General features: G+C 38.4%; 3 protein-coding genes and 1 pseudogene across 3 annotated transcripts; 1 reads left to right on the forward strand and 3 right to left on the reverse strand.

The window, feature by feature from the left end:
• Positions 1 to 770: 770 nt before the first annotated feature.
• On the reverse strand, positions 771 to 10,518 carry LOC116301955 (zinc finger protein 862-like). Its single transcript, XM_089027962.1, has 3 exons — positions 10,096 to 10,518; positions 8,826 to 9,682; positions 771 to 1,685 (listed from the first exon to the last, which is right to left on the reverse strand). The coding sequence occupies exons 1-3, from the start codon at positions 10,363 to 10,365 to the stop codon at positions 851 to 853; spliced, it is 1,962 nt and encodes a 653-aa protein (XP_088884088.1). The 5' UTR covers positions 10,366 to 10,518; the 3' UTR covers positions 771 to 850.
• LOC148912124 (uncharacterized) lies at positions 2,700 to 7,845 on the forward strand. Its single transcript, XM_089028296.1, has 4 exons — positions 2,700 to 3,504; positions 3,708 to 3,778; positions 4,048 to 5,094; positions 5,397 to 7,845. The coding sequence occupies exons 1-4, from the start codon at positions 3,093 to 3,095 to the stop codon at positions 7,341 to 7,343; spliced, it is 3,477 nt and encodes a 1,158-aa protein (XP_088884422.1). The 5' UTR covers positions 2,700 to 3,092; the 3' UTR covers positions 7,344 to 7,845.
• A 1,729-nt stretch (positions 10,519 to 12,247) lies between the features above and the next one.
• LOC116301954 (ATP-dependent helicase wrn-1-like) lies at positions 12,248 to 13,796 on the reverse strand (annotated as a pseudogene).
• Positions 13,797 to 19,878: 6,082 nt separating this feature from the next.
• Positions 19,879 to 20,936, reverse strand: LOC148912125 (uncharacterized). The gene is made up of 2 exons (XM_089028364.1): positions 20,506 to 20,936; positions 19,879 to 20,079 (listed from the first exon to the last, which is right to left on the reverse strand). The coding sequence occupies exons 1-2, from the start codon at positions 20,629 to 20,631 to the stop codon at positions 19,957 to 19,959; spliced, it is 249 nt and encodes an 82-aa protein (XP_088884490.1). The 5' UTR covers positions 20,632 to 20,936; the 3' UTR covers positions 19,879 to 19,956.
• Positions 20,937 to 23,696: the final 2,760 nt, after the last annotated feature.

Genomic DNA, 23,696 nt, shown 5'->3' on the forward strand with positions numbered 1-23,696 from the left:
GCAATGGAGAAACTAATCCGCCATTCAAATGCTGACTAACAGATTTTTGAGAGAGATGGGAGGCACTCCAACAAGCACAGCATAGAAACATTTTCTGTGGTGTTGGATCGAATTGTTGACAAAGGTAGAGTCTTTAAGTTTGAGGCAGGAAGATCGTACACTGCATTTCCTGAACTGAAGCCAAACATTTTTAGCAAACTGAATTGCAAGAAATTGTACAGCTGGATTAGGACAAATCGTTTTTAAGGGGTGGGATTGGTGTACGTACCTCGTAGGGGACCTCGAGTCCTATTGTGCTACACCAGCCCTCGGGCAAATTCTCAAATAAATAAATAAATAAACAAATAAACAAATGGCATTTTCAAAATAAGCAGGTTTACAGGTTTGCTTAACCATGGATGGCCAGAAAAAAACCTCTGCTTGCAGGGTAACAGACACCTATTGAGCCACGTACTAACAGAGCAAAACTCAGTATTCTTTTCTGTTTGAGGTTTGTAGCAACAAGAACAAAAATCAGGGCTCGAAATAGAAAAAATATTTAGCCTGCCACATAATTTTTTTTTGGTAGGTTATAGCAAATTTTGACTTGCCAAAACTTTTTTTGACCTGCCAAGCAATGAAAAGTAAGCAACTGAAGTTAAAAAGTGTTATAATTTCAACTTTTCAAAACATACAATTATCAGTTTGACAATTTGAACAAAATAAACATATATCCATGTCTTCTTGGTAACTTTTCTCTATATTTACGTAAAGGCAAGCTATCTCTGTAAAATCCCATCAAAAGGGTAGATTCAGTGGTTAACTATTTGAAAAACTTTGAAAAAAAGTTTTACTCAAACAAGACAACAGTTCATGCATCATCCTCTTCTATCAATAATAGTTTTTTGGCAGTTTCAATAACATCTGATTGAGGTAGGGTTCTCTTTGATCCAGAAGCTGTTGGTTGTTTTCTTGGTCCACTTGGTTGTACAGAAGGTCTTCTTTGAGTGGCACACTTATTACACCATCTTAAGAGTGCTGCTTTTGGATCATATTGTTCTATTGCACTTCCCTCCTCAAAGATTCTAAGCAGATTTTCAACTCTCTTTTCTCCTAAACAATTTCTCCAGTCAGTGTGCACACGATTCATTGCTGAGAACAATCGCTCAAGAGTGGCATTGCTGATGGGAACAACTAACAGAATCTCAACAAGATGTAGAATATTGCTGAGTGAGTCTTTCTTTGAGGAAGTGAAAAGTTTTGCCCATGTATCAGTATGCTTTGCATCTTTCAGCCCTGTTGTTGCCACTAATTCCTTTACATCATCCCACTCACTTTCAATCCTCGTTACATCACATCCATTTGCAGTCAGGATTTCTTGAAACCTTTTAACAAGCAGCCTCAACTCCTCTAACCCATATGTTGAAGAATTGTTTGCTTCTGCTTGTGGATAAAGTTCAGTATCTTGTACTTTAACAAGTGCATTGAACACACTGTCGGACTTGTCAAATCTTTCATTGAAGCAGTCAAGGATACTACAGAGGATATCATTGTTGGCATTTTGAAGACTTGTCTTGGCCTGGTCAGCATACGTCAGTTTGACTTCCTGATACACATAGTCAGAAGTGTCAATCTGCTCAATAAATCTCTTGACACGACCAGTGGAAAAAATAAGTTCACTTGATGCATTTAAGAGCGACTGTCCACTAATATCGAGCCAAATCAAGAATCGGCGGCAACAGCAAAAAATCGATTTTCTTTATTTTTGGTCCAGAGTTAGGTATTAGTGAGTAAGTAAACGTGGTGGGTTTTATTTCTTCAAAAAAAAAATGTTATCGCTGAGAAAATTCGAAAAAACGGTCCGTCCGATATAGGGCCCAAGACGGCACGAAATGAAAGCCATTTTAGGGGTCTCTTTAACGTTATCCTGTAAAGTCGCAACACATTTTCCAGCCTTTTAAAATTGCGATATTCGTTCTTCAACTATTCTTGAACATTTTCATGCAATTTTAGGCTCATGGGTTTATTTATTATTTTTTTAGAGGTCCGTCAAACTCGCTATAAGTTGAGTCTGCAAAAACTTCGCTCCGGCACACAAATTCAAAAAATAAATTCTACATGTGGTATAATTCAGAATCTTTCAAAACTTCGGATTCTAAGCAAGTTAATATGGATCTTAAAAGTTCCATCAAAATTAGTTTGGGGAAATTTCCACAGCGGTCCAAACAAGCGAGTGAATAATGCTGGTTTTTAGAAGAAACCGCCCCGTGACTTGAAAACATTGTGTTTGGAGCCTTTGAAATTAGGACGAAAATCAGTCTATAATTTTGCTAAAACGGACAGGTTTTAATTTCCAACGACTTTCTTAGTGTTTCTTTGAGTTAACTTCAAAATATCAAAGCTTAAGAATCGAGTTTTCCTTTTATTTACTTTGAGTAAGAACTACCCAGTTTCTAATTAGCATAGTGCTTTCAACGAGTAGATTTCAAAATATGTTTTTTGGTCTGAAAACACTCCTACAATTCGACTAATGTCAAAGCAATGTTACAGAAAGACGTTTCCTACTTGCTTTACATGTTTTCTTGCTAATTCTGTACAGTTTTACTTCCATTTTCAGAATTAGTTGTGATACGTTTATCGGAACTTGGGATCAGTACTATTGATTGCGTGACCTAACGTCCCGTGGGGGAAGGGGGGCGGGGGGGGGGGGGGGGGGGGTGAAAAGCTGAATGTAGCGGGCTTCCAGGTTTTGATACGAGGGAAGTCTCGAATCATTTCTTATTTTCTCGATTTGCGAAGCAATAACAAACTGGCTCCTTGCTGGCCTGACAACTATATTGAACAAAAATGTACCAAAGGATTTTACTGTAGTTACTTAACTACCTCGCTGATACCTGAGGCTAATTTCTAATTTGAAGATCTTGCTTACGTGAATCATGGCAAAAGATAAACCCAAGAATGGGAAACATTAAGAAAAAATACTGAAATTGTCAATTCCTACTTGTCATGATGTGCTCATAAATACCTGGACAAGCGTTCAACCACGTGACATGGGAAAATGACGTTTACTAGCACTTCCTAATAAAGCGGCTTTCGTTCATGAGGGATTAGGAATGGAAGTCAGCTGTTCATTTAAGAAAATCGTAGGCGGAAATTGCGGTTATGATCCCAGAGATCGAAACAAGAAGATGGTCGTGATACCACTTAGTTCATGTGAATTGGATATATCCGGGCATAAGAAAGCTTTTGGTATACAGGATGTCGATTCTGAGGTTGAACTACTTTTGGCTCGAGCTTCGATATTCTCGGTTCCAGACAATATTGCAGAGTTGACAATTTGTCCAGGTCATCGTTCATTGTTAGGTATAGGCTGGCGCAGAAGTTCCCAGCCCTGCCGAGTTCCTCAGGAGCTGTCAAGGCATGGCGAAAAGAAAGCAAAATGGCCCAAAGCTGATCGCGGGATCGGCAAGGAAGAATCGAATACTATCTTGCAGATGACGGGTGTCTTTGTTCCCGTAGGTTCAGGTTAGTATATATGTTACTCTTTTTGTGTACTAAGGAATGAAATAAAGCCAATTCAGTATGAAAATAAATGTATTTCCCGCTAAATTGCATGCTGCAATAGCTGCATGTGAAAATTCAAGCAATGTCAAATGAAGACGTTAACTTGACGCCATAAAGTCTGATATACTGAAATCATGCCGTGTGAATATTTCATTGTTATACAGCAATATGCCGGGAATGCAGGGTCCTTCTAGACGATTACACTGTTCAAGCAAAGATGAAGTGTATGTCCTTGGTGAGTCGATGTCTTTCGTAGCATTAAATAAAGGCGTGGTTTTAGCACATCCTGAGGGTCTGGTCCAGGGGTGGCGAGGGAATGCATTACTAGTGTTTATGTCAGAAAACATTTTAGACTGGCAACGGCATTGGTTACCCTGTAAGAATTACTCCCCTTAAAACATTCTGGATCCGCCCCTTCTATTAAATGATTATAACTCCCATGCGTTTTCTTGTCTTTCAGGAAATAAAATTAACTTTTCATATGTATGTACTTGTATTTTATAGGAGACTGACAAAGAGGTAACAATGAATACCCCAACCGCCCACAGCACCCCGTTGACTGCAAAAAGTACCGGTCAACCACATCTAAACCCAGTAACACCTGGTGGGAGCCTTTTTTTGCCCTCTGATGATAGCAGCTTGGAGGAATCATCTGGAAATCCTTTACAAGAACTGAATAGCTTTTTGCGTTCCAGAGATGTCAGTCCAGTCAGACACACCCTAACTACGCCTTGGTCTAATGCTAGTGACAGGACCAAGCGATATTATACACGCAAAGCATACCAAAGAGTAACAGCCGTTCTTGAAGAAATTGCCCCGTGTGATGCTGATTTTCTCTGGCAGTCAGTCTCTTCTTCGACAGCCCCTTGCCAGCGGTTTTCTGATGATGTAGCAAACTTTAAAGACATGGATACCATTCTTTTGGATGCGCTGACCGAATGTTACAATACTGCAGGTAGTTGGGGTACTCGAAGACAAATTCTCTCTATCATGGCGGACAAGGTCAGTCTAAACAATCTTCGTAAATGGATTCCAGATCTTACAAAGTATCGATATACTGAGGCCAAACGTCACTGCCTACTTTACGGAAGAGGAGAACCTGTCCCACTGTCACCTCAGTCAAGAATTTCCGTGTCAACAAGCAAGATCGACCACTTTATTAACTTCGTTACCAGTCCACACATCATCCAGGACTTACCTTTTGGAGAGAAAACCATAAAATTATCTTCTGATCAGCTAGTCAAGGTCCCAAACGTAATTCGTACGATCATTCCCGAAAGGGTAATTCAACAGTACCAGGAATTCTGTCGGGAGTCAGCCTTTACGCCCTTGAGTCGCAGTACTTTGCTTCGTATCCTTATGGTCTGTCCTGCTTCTTTAAGAACTTCGCTTCAGGGTTTGGACTACATAAGTTCTACAGGTGCAGAGGCATTTGACGATCTAGAAAGCGTTACAGAAATACTAGGAGACATCGGTTTAGGAATGGCCTGGGCAAAACAACAACAAGATCGCCTTAAAGCAGGAAAACGCTACCTGAAAACTGACTACAAGGTAACCGCTATAACATCACATTACGGTACAAAGACCGCGTAGGCCGATTAGGGAGTCTCTCCGCGGTCAAAGCAGATGTTTTAAAATAGCGCAATTCACGCGGATTCACGTACTTAGAGTAACCTTACACACAATACTGAAACTCTAATATAGCGGACCTTCGCTGTCCAGTACAAATAAAATCAACAACAGAGAATCAAAGCTAGAGCATTAAAGATAAACCAAACATCCCCTCGGTTAGTTTTATTTAAAGGCTAATTTAAATTAATTCAGTGATGGATATTTTTAAATATAAATTGCAGGTGCACATATCTGAGAGTTCGACGGTGGCTGATCATTGTAGGCGGTATGCCTTGAGTGACCCTGGTGATTCAGATTATCAGTCAGAGTGTAATCACCAGCACGATAGCTCATGTGATCGGTGTACTATGCTAACCGACACCGTCATGTGCATAGAGGAAGCTTTAAAAGAGCAGTCGGGAAATCTCTCTGAAGATACAAAGGAAGAGCTGACTTTCAGTGTGCGACAGGCCAAAACAAACATTGGAGCATGGAAATCACATCTTCTGCGCTATGTTAACCAAGATGAGGCTAGAGTAGACATCTTAGAAGTCCTCGATGAGACGTCCGTTTTTCTAACCCAAGACTGGGCCATGAAATTCATTCCAAGAAAGTTTAGAGAGAGTCAGAAAGACTGGTTTGCCAAACGTGGCATGTCTTGGCACATCACAGTAGCGACTAAACGAGGCAAAGATGGTCAATTAGAAATGTTAACATTTGTTCACATCTTTGAGTCATGTAGTCAGGAATACGTCGTCATTCTGGCTATAATGTCAGATGTCATTGAAAGGCTTAAAGTCATCATGCCCAAACTACGCTCAGTTTTTTACCGTCAGGACAACGCTGGATGCTATCGCAACGGTCCGATTATTTTTTATGCAAAGTTATTAGGCCATTGTCATGGTGTTGCAATCAAGCGCATGGACTTCTCAGATCCACAGGGAGGAAAGGGAGCCTGTGATAGAAAGGCTGCTACCATCAAGTCCCATATGAGAATCCACCTCAATGAAGGCAATGATATCATTTCTCATGAGCACATGAAAAAAGCAATCTTATCGTCAGGCGGAGTTCCTGCTGTGGGCGTCATCCTTTCTGGATCCCCCGTCATCCCAGATATGCCAACATTGAAACTGGATGGTGTCAGTCAAGTATCTAATGTAGAGTATTGTGAAGATGGGATTCGTATCTGGAAGGCATACAAAATTGGACCAGGTAAACTTCTATCATCCAAAGATCTACAACTACCTACCGACTCACAGATACCATCCCTGACGTTGATTGAAACCAGCGATAGTCAATTTACACAGATCAAATCTAAAACTCCCAAATCCGTTGAATCAGTAATAACGACCACAGAGAAAACACTCAGTGCTCCATCAGAAGCTAGAGAGCCAAGTGCACTGTTTACCTGTCCTGAAGAAGGGTGTACGATGACGTTCTTGAGACATTCTTCCCTTGAACAGCATCTAGATTGTGGAAAACACCATTTTGCTTTGGAGCGGGAGACCATTTTTGACAAAGCGACACTTTGTTACGCAGAAAAATTAGAAGGACAGTTCATTGGGATCCCCCATTTAGATGCGAGCTACAGAAGAACGACAGCACAAAACAAGAAAGAAACCTTGCCAATGGGATGGGCCCTAAGATCTTCACTAGGAGGTAAAAAAAGATTCTCCCAAAAGCAGAAAGACTACCTTTTGAAGAAATTCCAGATAGGAGAAACTACTGGACAGAAAGCAAATTCCTTGTCAGTTGCTAGAGCCATGATGACAGCAAAGGACATCAACGGCAATCGACTGTTCAACAGCGACGAATTCTTGACAAGCAAGCAGATTACCAGTTTTTTTTCACGCGTAGCTAAAAAGAAGAAGCTTCCAAGTCCAGATCCAAAGGAAGATGTCGATGATTATACCGCTGACGAACTGGAAAACGCCATTCATCAGTATGAGATTGAAGAATTCGCAGCCAAGGCAAAAAGCGAACTATCCGTAAAGCACCCACTGGTTTTCGACACATATAACATTTGTGATTTGGCATCAAAGTCAAAACTGGAGACTTTTGCCATCGCAATGTTGAAGCAAATATGCCTCCATTTTGGTATTGACACCACAGATGTTCAAGTCAAGCGCAAGAAGCCATATACAGACAAGATTATGGCCCTTTATGCAAACTGCGAATGTCAGGTTTAATGGCAGAAAGTCGCACCGATTCGGTTTAAACTTATATGTAGAACTCAAAAGTTAAGTCTTTCTGACTGAAACGCCTTTTCGTTGATTTTACCTGAGCGCAAGTACAAAAATAAATCAAAAACTAAAACTAAAAAAAAAAGGCAACCAAAAAGAAAAAAAAGGAAAACAAAAGAAAAAAAAAAGAAACGCTTGTCCAGGTATTTATGAGCACATCATGACAAGTAGGAATTGACAATTTCAGTATTTTTTCTTAATGTTTCCCATTCTTGGGTTTATCTTTTGCCATGATTCACGTAAGCAAGATCTTCAAATTAGAAATTAGCCTCAGGTATCAGCGAGGTAGTTAAGTAACTACAGTAAAATCCTTTGGTACATTTTTGTTCAATATAGTTGTCAGGCCAGCAAGGAGCCAGTTTGTTATTGCTTCGCAAATCGAGAAAATAAGAAATGATTCGAGACTTCCCTCGTATCAAAACCTGGAAGCCCGCTACATTCAGCTTTTCACCCCCCCCCCCCCCCCCCCCCCGCCCCCCTTCCCCCACGGGACGTTAGGTCACGCAATCAATAGTACTGATCCCAAGTTCCGATAAACGTATCACAACTAATTCTGAAAATGGAAGTAAAACTGTACAGAATTAGCAAGAAAACATGTAAAGCAAGTAGGAAACGTCTTTCTGTAACATTGCTTTGACATTAGTCGAATTGTAGGAGTGTTTTCAGACCAAAAAACATATTTTGAAATCTACTCGTTGAAAGCACTATGCTAATTAGAAACTGGGTAGTTCTTACTCAAAGTAAATAAAAGGAAAACTCGATTCTTAAGCTTTGATATTTTGAAGTTAACTCAAAGAAACACTAAGAAAGTCGTTGGAAATTAAAACCTGTCCGTTTTAGCAAAATTATAGACTGATTTTCGTCCTAATTTCAAAGGCTCCAAACACAATGTTTTCAAGTCACGGGGCGGTTTCTTCTAAAAACCAGCATTATTCACTCGCTTGTTTGGACCGCTGTGGAAATTTCCCCAAACTAATTTTGATGGAACTTTTAAGATCCATATTAACTTGCTTAGAATCCGAAGTTTTGAAAGATTCTGAATTATACCACATGTAGAATTTATTTTTTGAATTTGTGTGCCGGAGCGAAGTTTTTGCAGACTCAACTTATAGCGAGTTTGACGGACCTCTAAAAAAATAATAAATAAACCCATGAGCCTAAAATTGCATGAAAATGTTCACGAATAGTTGAAGAACGAATATCGCAATTTTAAAAGGCTGGAAAATGTGTTGCGACTTTACAGGATAACGTTAAAGAGACCCCTAAAATGGCTTTCATTTCGTGCCGTCTTGGGCCCTATATCGGACGGACCGTTTTTTCGATTTTTCTCAGCGATAACATTTTTTTTGAAGAAATAAAACCCACCACGTTTACTTACTCACTAATACCTAACTCTGGACCAAAAATAAAGAAAATCGATTTTTTCACTGTTGCCGCCGATTCTTGATTTGGCTCGATATTAGTGGACAGTCGCTCTTAACTTTTTTCATGATCCTGAAAAAGTGCTTGAGCCCTTGGATTGCACCAACAACATCTATAGTTTCATGCTGAAAATGGAGACTGAGCTCAGCTGCTGGTGTTAACACCTCTAAAAAATATTCCACATACAATGGAAACTTGGCATTCCTGTATTTATCATACATTCCCTTGAACTTTGCCCTGTCTGTGCTTTTGTATGTGGTATCTTCACTCATATGGCTGAGGTGAGTAATGAGAAGGCCATAGTTCTTACTTATCCAACTTAATGCTCGTATTTTATGTTCCAGCCACCTAGTACCCTGGGCTTTGAGTGGTGGAGATACTGACATTTCCAAAGCTTCTCCTAACCCTTTGAGCTGTCTCATCTTCTTTGGGCTGTTTTTGTATAAGTAGTACACTTTAACAATCATATCATTAATGTCAGAAAACACTGTTGTTGGCTTCAGAGCATCCGCTATGGCCAGCTCAAGTTTATGACTCACACAGTGAACTGGGACTAGCCAATCAATGCCCTCATTTTTCATAAGAGTGGCAAGTCCTCCCCTTAATCCAGAGTTGATTGATGCTCCATCAGCCCCAAGTCCCACAATGTGTTCCTTTAGTGAAGGTATACCATGATCTTTTAGTGCATTTCTTATTGTTTCAAGCAATCCTTCAGATGTAGCATGGTCAACCTTTTTAAGTGAAAAAAATCTGATCTTTGGTTTTCCTTGCACAGGATCCAGATATAGAATGTAAATCAGTTCTTTCTCTGTGTTACTTGAATCTGTGCTGCCATCAACCAAAATTGAAATGTAGTGGACTTTCTTTTGCAGCAACTACAAACAGGACATCAATGCATATTATTGGTTACTTTAAACTGAGTTGTCATAGTCAAAATCATTCATTTACAAGCCATATATTATTTACAAAAATATTAAATACTAAGAACTAAATAAAAAATAGATATAAATATATATAAACTTTGTAGTTATAAGCACAAAATCTAGAAATTTACTTGGCAAAGAAGTAGAACAGGAAAAAATAAATTGCCATATAGTTTTAACTGATGAATGTCTTGAAATTTGCCCTTAAAAGTGTTTTTTTTTTTTTTTTAAATATTTTCTTTACTATTTCATTAATTTCCTTTAATAAAGGAACATTAACATCTAATTAAGGATATCGACAAATAAACAATCAACTAAACAACAGAGAGGCATGCTTTAAAAGTATAACTAACCTGATTTAACTCTTCTTCATACACTTCTGCAATGGAGTCAATAAATTCTGCACATGCATGATCGTTCAGGTAGGTAACTCCCAAATCAACTCCATGTTTTTTCTCCAATTTAGCAATTTGAACATACTTTGTAAATGGAAGTTCTTCTTTTGCAACAACATATGCAATTTCTAACAACTTAGAAATTCTTTCCTTCTCTCTTTCGTTCAGCTTGTAACTTGCTCTGCCGATTGTTGTTGCAGCATATGAAGGGAGCGGACCAGCTGTCATCCTAAACTCTTCCTCTTGCTCTAGTTTCCTAGCCAATTTGTGTGAGTCACTGTTGAGATGGGTTGTTACAGTGTCTTTCTTAGTATTAGATGTACCAGAGCACCATGCACTGTTGTAGTTCCGTTGCGCTTTTATTTTTGACTCGTATTTCAAACAGATCTTACATCGAACCTTTGTCACAAACGTACTTCCATTTCGAGTCTCAGATTCTAAAATCTCAAGCCAATCATTGTATCCCCACGAGAGAAGTGTAGACTTCTTTGTACTTCTTACGCATTTTTTTGTTACTCGACGCCATTTTGTTCTGAGAAATGTAGCTGCTATGTAGTTTTATTACAGGCTCAAACACAGGAGGCCCAAGTATTGAAAAAACACAAGACACACAAGTTATAATAGAATGCTTTAATAGTCTGATAACTCAAATTCACAGAACAAAAACAAACGTGTAACACACATACACAAAACATTTTAAATTTTCATGCACAAGATTCAGTGTTATTGATACTTAACAAACATTCAACTTTACTCAACAATTGCCTCCTACTGTTTCAGGGCATTTCACCATTTCATCAAAATATAAACGAGAATGTACTTTCTATATATTACTCAAGAACCATGCCTTGTTCATACATTTATTCATTGTCACTAAGTATCAAAGTATCGCCGCTAGCATCAGTCGCATTACTCTCCGTGTCAGATAAATCGAATTCTTCATTGGCATGAAACTTCAACACAACAGTTGCCTTGTTGTATACTTGCTTTATTGATGTTATCTCCTTTAGTTCTTCTGCTCCTTCTTTGATAAACATCCCAGCTTCTTCAAAAAGGACACTGCTGAGCTTCTCTAGGTTGTCCAGAAAAGATAGAATCCTGCTGTGGGTTCCGATAACTCCATCTACTCGAATTGGACTTGCTGAATGTTTTTCATGAACAAAATGTTCAACAACTTTTTCAACTACTTTGATTTTCAATTGTAGAGTTCCTTCTTCTTCTTCCGTGCTGGTAGATGGCTTTCTTGTAAATGATATGCCATACTCTTCAAAATGTTGACATAAGAACGTCATTCCTACGAATACTTCTACGTACTCCGGCATTTTCTTACCCACGAGTACTTCAGGCACCCAAATGCATGATGGGTAAATTACATGAGAAAACCGCTGTCCACATTCAATCAAACATCGATGAAAATTGCAATTCCACGAAGAAATAACTATTTCTGAATCAATAATACTTCCAATTTTATATTTATTTATTTTCTTTTTGATTATGAAATCGTCGCGGAATTCATTGCACAAATACAGTAGATATTTTTGGCCTGCCATTTTCTTTTGCTTCTGGCAGTCCATTAATTTTTTTGGCCTGACAAGTACTAAACTTGGACCGTCATTTGGCAAGTGGCAGGCCGCTATTTCGAGCCCTGAAAAATGTTCACATCATGTGTGCACGATAAAACATACATGAATGCTGGGTTTTCCCCTGTAGCATTGTGGTCATTTGACAGGATACTGCTTGAACACTGAACTTTTGTTAAAGAAAATTATCATTGTAATGTACTCCATCTTTAGTTAGAAACATTAACTAAGGAGAATTTCTATGAAAGACTTACATGTAATGGGTCACAATCCCTAGCAAGCTAGTATTGATTATTGCAGGATTCATTTTTTTCAGTTTGCAGTTTTAAATGTGTACATACTACATGAACTATTATGACAATGATGTTTGGTAAGTCTTACCAAGAAGAAAGCTTTCAATTCAAAGACATTGTAAAGATATGTATAATGTGGAAAATATTATAAAAGATTACACAATTTGAGTTTTAGTATACAATGAACAACAAGTATATTTGAACAACAACTTTATAAAGTTCATTAAATTGGTCATTGTCAGAGCTATTTGCCTGTTCCTCACAGTCTGAATTAACCCACATGGTATCCACGGTTCTGCAACATTTATCTTTGATTGCGTTGTCACTGTGGCTATTAGTTTTAGTATCAGTGCAAGAATCTTGCAATTTCAACTCTCAGCACACTTATCACAACAGTTATGCTTAACTTATATAGACAGTGGCTTTTCTTTGAAATAATCCGCAATGATTTCCCTTCTGCATCTTTCATCATTCTTAACAAATGTTCTCATATCATTGTCACAATGAGCTAAATGATATGGGCAGTAAAACAAAAATGCTGCACTTTGCTCACCATCGCAACCACTTCGTCCTATTTCTTGCACATATTGTTCAAGATCACGGGGTATACCATAATGTATTATTCTCCTGACATCTTGCACATTTACCCCCCATTCCAAGTGCACTTGTTGCGAAAACAGCCCTTATTTGACTATCCAGTTCCATAAATTCGTTAAGTACTGTACATGCTTTTGAACATCATCTGGTGTTGCTGTGGTACATGGCAAAATGTTTAACATCAGAGGTAATCTCCTCATCAAACAATAAATACAATTCTCCACAATCAGGTATGGTTTGACAGTATACAATTGTCTTTTCAGTCTGATCCTTTTGAGAGTTCAGCTCCTCCAATAACCACTTGAAGGTCTCATCCAGGTCTTTCTCTGCTTTACGGATTGTGATCTTAATGTTGGCTTTCTCAGGGGAGAGTTTAATGATCTTTACATTTTTCATATGCAATAACTTGACAATTTTCTTCCTGACTGCCACACTAGCAGTGGCAGTCAAGCACAATAAGGGAGCTTTAGTGAATGCTCTTATATTTCCCACTCAAACATATGACTGGCGGAATATTTTTCCACTTGAACTCTGCAGACCCCTGAAATAAATAATCGTCAGGGTTAAGTAGTGACAAAAACGTCTGCTTGCAAGGTATCACATATTTGGTTGAACAACTAGGAAAGGCTGAAGCACTGCATTTGCGACTATGGCTGTATTTAAAAAAAAAAAAAAAAAGATGGATAATTCAAAAGTAATGAAAGATTATAATTGCTTAACCATTTACGATACAATGCAATTCATCAATGGCGATGCCCACTAAATGATCACTAATCATTTGGATGAATTTTCTTCCTGCGACGCTTTCGATGACTTCAGGGCTCGTGTATAAAATGCTTGATTTTGAGACTTGGTCAAAATTTTTGAGGCTGTCACCGTCTAGTTTACATGCACTTATCCCCGTCTGAGAACACAACTGTATTTGGTCTTGTATTAATGCATTGAGAGGAGAAACAACGACGATAACTGGCTCTTGTTCTTTTTCAATCTCACGAGAGACGCCAATCGCAATCTGGTAGATCAGCGATTTTCCGTAACCTGTCGGAAGAATGACGAACGTATCTCTCTTATTTAAAAACGGTAGTAAGGCTTTAAACTGATACTTAGTTAAATTTGAAATATCTGTTTGTAGCTTCGAAAGAGCATCTTTAACATGAGCTTCGAGATCTTTTGTTGACAAGTTCGCCATTTTGTCAATAGTGGGCTCAAATGATCCAGCAGTAACATGACAAGCGCACTAGGGAATCAAACCGGTTTTTACCGGTTTAGCAGTTTGATCATGTGGCTTTTTCTCCAAAATCTTGGAGCAACGGCAACTTCATAAGAATGAGGAGGTTCGCTGCAGAGGTATTTTTTCTCCCCGACAACCAGCTCCAAGGAGGGTCAGAAAAAAAAACCTCTGCTCGCAGGGTAAAATTAATCCCAAATTGAACGAGAAAACCGTGTGATTACTCATTAGTAATATGCATGAAAAAATTACAAAAGGAAGTGACGAAATATGTAAATGACAGATGGATACGCAAATTAATCAACCCATAATATTTTATGAAATTTGTTAACTGATTCAAAGTGAACTTGGTTTCAAATAATTAAGCTTTACAGTTCATTCAAAGATTTTTTTTATCGATTAATAAGCTAAATGTTTTTCTTGAGAAATAAATTACTGTAAAAGTCAATCGGAATCACTGTCAATTATGCAGAATCGTCGTTTTCTAGGCTTGACGTCTGGATTGCTGGAGAATTCTTTGAAAAATTGAATGACACTTGACAGTTGTTAAAGGTGTTGAGAAATCTTTGCTCATGGGATCCCATCGTTGGATTAACTGACATTGCTGAACCATGGCCCTGTATTACTGAGTTAGGCACAAGATGGTTTGGAGCTTCAGAGACAAGCGACTGTTGTAGCCGAATTTGGTTTGGGTTCACCAGGGATGTATTCATGCAGCTGCCATATGTTAGGTTATTTCTCTTTGAGATGGCTAGAGATAACTGTCGCTGCTTGTCTTCATTTGCCTCATCGTAATCATCTAGCGATTTCCTGTGTCTATGTCCGGTGACTTTTACGATGCCAGATCTCTCAACATTTGCTTTGGTAAGCTTACTCGCAACAGTTTTTAGGGCACTATGGTTGGTGAACTTTTTATCTCTCTTTTCAAGGCTGGTGTTGGCAATGATATTCTTCATCATTTCATTTATTTTGTTTACCCCCATTGGCTGCACTTTAAACCAGATGTTGTCATCTGCTCTTAATTGACAATAGAGACCTTTAGATTCAAGACGAGGACAAAGACAGAGTTTGGCCGCGTGAGGTCTGGTGCATTGTCTTCGTCCTTATCTTTGTGTTGACGAAAAATATGATTTAGATTGATTTCAACGTTTCAACTATTGGAATAAGGAGCATGTTCAGCGAAAAATCAATCTTTTAGGCCTCAGTTTTATTTTTTTTGGGAAGATATTTTGGATGAGTGGGATATGTTAGCTGTTTATGAAACGTTTAGACGGAAAAATCCAAGTTTACCGTACTGGAACTATCCACATTTCGATATAAACAACTTGTCGGAGGATGAATGGAAGTCCGAATTGAGATTTGGTAAAGGAGAAATCCCTGTACTTGCCGAGGTTTTAAAGATTCCTGAGACATTTACATATGCTAATGGAGTGTGGCAAAAGGCACTGAAGCGTTATGCATGCTACTAAAAAGATTCGCTTTTACCTGTTGACTATCAGACATGATTCCCCGCTTTGGTCGATCCGTACCGGAAATGAGCCTGATTCTCTCTGAAATTTGTAATTTTATTTACGACAACCATGGTCATCTTTAAACCGATCTTAATCAGCCATAGCTTGATCCACAATGCATCGAGGAGTTTGCAGAAGCTATCCATAGAAAAGGAGTGGTTTTAGACAACTGCAGGGCTTCATCGATGGCACTGTAAGACCACTGTGCAGACCAGGTGAAAACCAGCGTATGTTGTACAATGGCCACAAAAGAATCCATGCCATCAAATTCCAGTCTGTTGTGGCTCCAAATGGACTTATTGCAAACCTGTATGGACCAGTGCGTAAGTACAGAAAAAGTAAATTTGTAAATAGAAAAATATAGACCTTTCATGCATAGAATTTTTATAGCATATCAATATTTACATAACCAATGATTAAGTTTCATTTAAGATCATAATAATTATATTTAAAGGAATTAAATTGATAAGAATTGTGATATCAGAATGTGTTTTTTTCACATTTCTTAATTTGTAGTATATTTTCATCATTTGCAAATGTGGCTGTTTTATTGTAAATAGATTTGAACAATAATTGCCAGATTTCACAATTTTATGATAGAGGGCATGCACTAAATCCGTAAACAATAATTAGTACTACTTTTATTGTGGTACTCACTTATGGGCAGGCTTATTAAGACTTAATAATATATGGACATTCCTAAACCTTTACCTAATACACTTTTTGATGTTGTTTATAGAAAACGCTAAACATCTATAAAATATTTCATAACTGTATTGGATTGAATGTGTATGTATGAGAATCGAAAGTGTATATAGGTGGATCGAAAGTGTATATAGGTGGTTCGAAAAGACCTGGATCGAAAAGACTTTGGTTCAAAAAGACCGGTATTCTGTTTATAGAAGGAAAACGACATGACTCTGGGATGATGAGAATGTCCAATCTATTAGCTAAACTCCAGCAGCATGCATACTCAACAAATGGTTAGCCACTTTGTATATATAGTGATCCTGCTTATCCAGTTCGACTACATCTCCAGTCTCCCTTTCGTGTGTGGGCAACTATCTCAGGCTGAAACAGCATTTAATTCCTCCATGAGTTCCGTGAGAATAGCTGTAGAGTGGGTTTTTAATGATATTATTTCATACTTTGCATTTCTTGATTTCAATAAGAACTTAAAGATAGGACTTAACCCGGTAGTGAAGATGTATTGTGTTTGTGCTTTGTTGAGAAATGCACTCACATGCTTGTATGGTTCATCAACATCATAATTTTTTGAAGTTCAACCATCTAGCATTTATGAATATTTTCAAGCATGAATTGATTCATATATTACATTCATATGTACATATTGATCATTTGAAACACCTTTATTTGGTAAAAAGGGCCCTAACAAAAACCAAAAACTAACAAAAATATAATATATTATTTTGTAATCCAAATATACTATTTTGTAATCCACTTTACATGAAAACTTGCCGTGTGAAATATATATAAAAGCTATTGATAAATAATTCAGTGTGCATGTGACGTTCCCAGAGACAGTCGACGCCCAGAAACGATAGTGACAACCAGTTTAGAACAATGCATTATTTATTAATGACGATTATACGAAACGGTGAAAACTATAATAATATAGGGCTGAAAGTTACTAATTGGAATTACACAAGACTAAATTAACATGGAAAATATAAGAAAAGGAATAGATAAGTAGGAATAGATAACTTACGTCTGGTCCTGGATTCTAGTACGTAGTATTTCTGAATAAATTTGCCGTGAATTGTGGCGATAAAAGTGCTGAAGACTAACAACATGTGCTAAGGGACGCTAAAGACTCAAATTACAGGAGATGACTAACTAATTAACTATTAACTACGAGCTGAATAAAATACAAGTGAAAGGAGAATATGCAAATATGTAATATATGTGTATAAGAAACGTAACGTGACAGTGCATATCAATACATATATACAGCTGTATGGCTTAGTACAGTAACAAAAGTCAGAATTGTATACAAAATGTATACAAAGAAGGAAATTCAACAATATTAGCTATGTAGAACAAACGATATAACTGTGTGACATTATTACCGGTATCATACAAGATTGCACGAATGTGTTCAATATTCTCTAATACATAGTTATTCTATATAGGGTGTGACGTAATGTCACGCCATGAACAGTAACATAATATAACATCTCCCCTTTAAAGGTTTCAAAGTCATGCAAAATAATATGTCCAAATACTGAATTTTTGTGTATTTAAATGTTTGAGCTATTTGCTCACAAAGTCCTTCATCCATGCTGGGGGCTTCGCCGCTCGACGTGGCTGTACTGGCGTGGCGTCGGGGACTGCAATGTCAGGTGTTTCTTGTGCTCGTGGTGTTCCTGGTAACTCTGGCTTGCTCGGTGTCACTGGTAACTCTGGCACTGCTGGAAGTGTCGTCGTCTTTGGCGTCTCTGGTAACTGTGCTGGTTCTTTGGTCTTCTTTATTTGTTCCCTGTTCCTGCGGTACTCTGCTCCATCTTCCGTTTCCACCGTGTAAGACCGTTGATCCAGCCTGGCTTTGGCGCTTACCCAAGGGGTTGGCTCTTCCACTGGGGCTAGGACTCCTAGGTTCACATACTTGTCTAGTTCATCTCTCAGCTTCTCTTTAAGTGCTGCCGGTCCTCTGCGGGTGGGGGTTATGACAGGGGTGGCGTCATCTTTGGTTGTTAGATGGACTAAACCAGTTAGAGTTCCCAATTTGCGGTTGAAAACGTCGCTGTACTCTTTAACGATGGCTTCTGCAGTGTTCACCTGACTGATCTTCTGATTGTCTCTGATAGGAGCCGCTGTTGTATTGAAATGCTCGTGATTTACTGTGATGATCTTCATCTGCTGGATCGCTCTAGCCCCGAGAAGAGGGGTAAATCCCTCGTCAACCACAATGAACTCAACTGAATACCTTTTTTTTTAAGCTCGCGTTATCCCTATAGGTCGAACTTGGGTACCATTCCACATCTTCAACGTTTTGTTGGTGGGGCGAATTTCTTGACTGCGCACGTATTTTCTGGGCAAAATGTTTACCAATGCTCCACAGTCTATTTGGAACTGTATTTTTTCTCCGTCAATCAGCATCTCTGCGTATGTCTCCTTGGCGTACGTCGGTTCTGAAATCTGAGCTACGAGTTCTTCTTCCATGCAGATGCTTGTGACGAATTCTTCGTCTTCAGAATCGGTTTGATCTTGCACACTGTTTGTGTTTTGTTTCTGTCGGCATACGATAGCAAATGGTTCTTGATCCCACAGTTCTGGCACTGCTTGCCCCATGCTGGACAGCGTTCTCTCGATCTTTCGTGTTGTTTTCCGCAATATATACATGCTCTCTTTGAATTTTTTGATCTGGCATTCCAATCATTCCTTTGTTTCCGCTCGTATGTGTGCTTCTGACTATGTTTGGCAGATTGTACACGGTTTACTTCTTCGCTATGGCCCGATGCAATGGCTTTCATTTGAGTGTTTGCCGTCTCTGAGCTGCGGCAGATATCGATGCATTTTTCTAGTGTAAGCTGGCGCTCCTGGAGTAGTTTTTGTCCAGTTTTCTTGCACCAAATGCCAAAGATGATTCTATCTCTGATAAGCGAGTCATGCAACGCGCCGAAATTACATGTTTTTGCCATGTTTTTTAGGTCGATGACATACGCATCTATGCTCTCTGCTTCTCCTTGGTTTCTGCTGTTGAATCTAAACCGCTCGAACGTTTCGTTGACTTGCCCTATTGCGTATTGTTGGAACTGTTCTAGTATCTTATTGAGTTTCGTTTTGTCGTCCGCATCTTGAAATGAGAAACCGTTGTATATTTTTAGCGCGTCCTGGCCAATGCAATGTAGAAAAAGGGATACTCTATACGCTTCTGGCTGTTTATCGAGGGACGTGATGATCAAATAATTTTGCCATACCTGGAGGAAGTGTTTCCAGTTTTCAGCCAAGTTTCCTTCGAAACTTAGCGGTGTTGGCGGCTGGATGTTGGCTGGTTGCATGACCACAGGGCTTGTGTACTGGTGCTGTTGAAGTAGAAATTTCTTTGTTCATTGTGAGGATTGGTTCGGATATTTACTCCCTGGCTGCCACCATGTTATGTTATGCTTTATTGGGTACTAGTTTTGGATCCTATACTGGTGATTACACACGGCCATATACTAAAAGATCAGTTCTGAAATCAAACTAAGTAATTCTATATAGGGTGTGACGTAATGTCACGTCATGAACAGTAACATAATATAACAGTTTATCTCTTGATTTGTACTACTTAGTAACTTGTATTTCACAATTATGCTGTTTGTTCTATTTAATGCTGTTGCTGTTGATTTATGATATTGGATAAAGTATGTAATAATGCACGGTTCGTGGCTTGTTGCTGCTGCTGAAACTGTTGCTGTTGCATCAAGACATTCTGCATGAACATTTGGTTTTGTTTCATCTCGTCTGATTTGAACTCCAGCTCCCTCTGCCTGATGTCATTGGCTTGTTTTTTAACATCGAAGGCATCATTCAGCACATCGCCCATTCCTGACGTTCTCCTTTTTTTGGCCACAACCTTTACTGCATTGCCATCATCATCATCACTCTCAGGGTCTTTTGACTTTTCGTGCATCCTTTTTTTTTTTGTTTCGCTGAGGCTTTCCATGGCCTTTATTCTCATCTCTTCTGCTGTCAGTTTTTCTTTTTTTTGCTTTCTCCTGTTGAATAGCCTGTATTAATGGAATTGTAGAGTATACTCAATGAAAATTATCACTTCAAAATCTTGTACTTTTTCAAATAAAAACATTATTTTTGTAATGATGGATATGTATAAATTATAAAATAGTATAAAATAGAGTGGCATTTGAAGACCTATAAAATAATGAACCATTATGAGTTATTGTAATGCATTTGCAATAAACAATTTCTAAATAGAACAAATAATTCCTATAGAATTATAGCAATAAATTAGCTAATAAAAACAATATATATTATTTCACGGGCTAATTATGAAAATTTGTTTAATAATTGTACTACATTTGTATAATGAACTACAATATTATATAACTTAAGCCTATAATAGTGCAATTGAGCTCAAAGGAGATAGCAAGTCGGAAGGACTTGATATTATAAGTTAAAAATATAAAATTATTTACCTGTTCCTCTTGCACTTTAGCAATTCGTTCTTTTATATCCTGCAGTGCCTGGTCTTTTTCAGTGTACTCAACCTCAACACCACTTGCTTTCACCCCCTCTTTTTCTTTCCTTTCAAAGTCGTCCATCCATTTTTCAAATCGGTTTCGCTCTCACCACGCATTTCTTCTTACTTTTGTTCCTACTCTGTGTTTGTACGGTTCTATTGCAGCTATTTCAGTCAAAAGAACTTCATCATGAACGGTTTTAAAATTGACCTCTCTCTAAACGAACTTACCTTTGTTTGCAAGGCGACAAAGTTTAGCAAAATTTCCGTCCTCAATCCAGCGGCGACGACGAAGATCAAGACAACTACATTGTCACGTCAGTACTGTTACATGTTCATGCATGCGCACAATGACTAAGTGTCAAAACTTCGTCCTCGTCTTCGTCTTGGATCTAAAGGTCTCTATTTATGGAGAAGTAAAAAGGACCATCATTCTTCATGTGTAAAGGTCTGTGACCAATGTACTGCTTGATCAGAAATACTGGACATCTTTCACCGCCGATGGCAAACATTCTCGGCATGAAATCTCTGTTTTTCTTTGTCAATCCTCCTTGCCTCGTCTTGGTTGGCCCTTCAGCAAACTGCACGTATTCATTGCCTTCATCGTCTTTGCTTATTTGGAAATCACTCATCAACATATCTCGATGCTTTTTGCGCCCACGTAGCCCAAAGTGCTGTGTGAGTAACCACCACATCGTGTTTAGCAATGCTTCTGGTGTTTTGGCACCAAATTTTTCCTCTTTCCATAACATTTCTTCTTGTTTCGTCAGCTGCCTTGCTTTGTTAGGTTGTTTGCCTCGTCCTGCTTCTCGTAGCAATTTCGCCTTATCCTCTAGGACTTGCTATTAGGAATGAAACTCTCCGTCCCTTATTATAGAAAACTTGTAGCCTTTATCTTTAAGGTGTCGGTCGAGGGCTGCAATCATTACTCTTAAACTATCTGGCTCTTCTCCTTTAGCATTCTTTACCTCGGCATAAAAATGCTCCAGTGTCTTGTTGAGATCGGACGGCTCATGCTCCTCGATAGGTGCTGTCATTTTCTTTTCTTGGCACCATTTCTTCCATACACTTAGCCAAAACGACGTGCTCTTCCTCGTGTTTTTGCTTTTTGAACCATTTTTTAGTTCTTCAATAGTTAAATCAGTAGCATTAGCAAATCTTTGTGTTACTAAAACGAAACGCGACACTTAGGAAATGTTGCCGACTCGATGATAATTGTCAGTGAAGGTCACCAAACTAATAATAACACTCTGTCCTCTAATTATGTTAGATTTGTCATTTTTTTAGCTTTTCTAAATAAAGCTATGTTTACATGGAAGAATTATTCGCATTTCTGCTCGATTTGCAGATGAAAACTGCATGTCTGTATGAATAAGTCACGCAGGCTATTCGTACAGCAGCGTTTTATACAAAGCTATTCCAAACTCAAATCGGCCTAAATTCTGTGCTGTTAAACCTTTTCTCAATACTTTTACGCACTATGAAAATTCGTCGTGAATGTTTTAGTCCCATTTCTGCTCGATTTGCAGATGAAAACTACGCAGGCTATTCGTACGGTAACAAATTAGTCCATATTCTTCGTTTTCACGTGACGTCACATGTAATTATGCAAAGTCTCTTGACCGGAAGTCGGCCATTGCTGGTGGACCAAAACCAAGGTCAACAAAGCAAATCAGCTGTTTAGGTTTCATTTTTTTTTTTTTTTGATCATGGGCTTATTTGTGCCGTCAAAGAGTGCAGTAACAAAAGTAGTAATAAGATAGGAGATTCGCGTAGACAGTTTTTTCGCTTTCCAGCTATAAGAAAGAACAGAGGAGATACTTTTTGCAAGCTTTGTGAAGATTGTCGACGAAAGTGGATTGTGAATATTCGAAGGAAGGACTTGGATGAAGGCTGAACATACCCGTGTTTGTAGCAATCATTTATTAATGGTGAGTGAAAAGAAATGAGTTGAATACGTAAAATGTTGCGGACAATGTCGGCGATGATTTACTCGAAGTAAATCGCGAAGTCATTGTATTTCAGGGGAGCCTGCCAGTACCTGGGATAACACAAACCCTGACTGGGCACCGACTCTCAATTTAGGACATGGTGATATTGGTTATGTTTAATCTGCCGTGGACCGAAATGCTCACGTGCAATCCAAAGAGGAAGGAAAAGGAGAAGGCAGGAATTTGACATTGAAGACAGTGTTGGGTTTTTTCAAGCCAAACTACACATACCTGCCTTCACAAGAGGAAAAAAGCAGTTGTCTGCTGTTGAGGTTGAGGATACAAGAAAAATTGCCAATGTACGCCATGTTGAGCGTGTGATTGGTCTTGTTAGAAGGAAATATTGTATTATGCAGGGGATACTACCTGTACAGTTCGTTACTTCACGGCAAGGAGATGATCTTGCTCCCATAGACAAAATTGCAATTATTTGTTGTGCACTGACAAACTTGTCAGAATCAATTGTTCCATTTGAATAGAAATGTAACTCTGGCCGAAGCCTCACTCATGCTACCTTCTGTTGTTAGTTATGTGATTCAAAGGTGTCAATATATCTACTTAAATTATCTTTATGCACTAAGTTTCATTTAGGAAATTTTTTTGGGCCTGCAGTAATTGGCTTAACGCTGTTTCGGTCACCCTGTCATATATATCACAGTCTTATTCAGTTATTATATTTCCAGTTTAATATATGGCGAAGCTATTCAGTCAATCAATCAATAAATAAACTGTAAATAATTACAGTTTTTTAATGAAAGTTCTATACAGTATTTATAATAATTATTTACAAATTAAATAAGGCTGAATAAGGTAAAAATATTCAAATGTGATTTGTAAAAATATAATATAATTTTTCAAACTATATACGAATGTTCATTACTTTTTGCCTATTTCTTTATAAGAGAATTTTTAATTACTACAGCAGTTGCATAAATTATCATCTGTGAACAGCTGAGAACAATCCCCTTCAGGTTCAACATTCAGCCCCACGCATTCCATATGAAACCACTTAATTTTAAGTTTCTGACACATGCAATCAGTGTGCTTCCATCAATATCTTCCTGGCAGGAACACCATGGTCCGCCTTCTTCACTGTCAGATGACAAAGGGCAACCTGATGTTGGAAAGCAGTTCCTGATTACTTCAGGTAGAACAC

This window comes from Actinia tenebrosa, unplaced genomic scaffold (assembly GCF_029948245.1).
Source record: "Actinia tenebrosa isolate PJP-AT-01 unplaced genomic scaffold, QUT_ActTen_1.0 PGA_scaffold12__29_contigs__length_12842862, whole genome shotgun sequence".
In the NCBI taxonomy this organism is placed as follows: Eukaryota; Metazoa; Cnidaria; class Anthozoa; order Actiniaria; family Actiniidae; genus Actinia; species Actinia tenebrosa.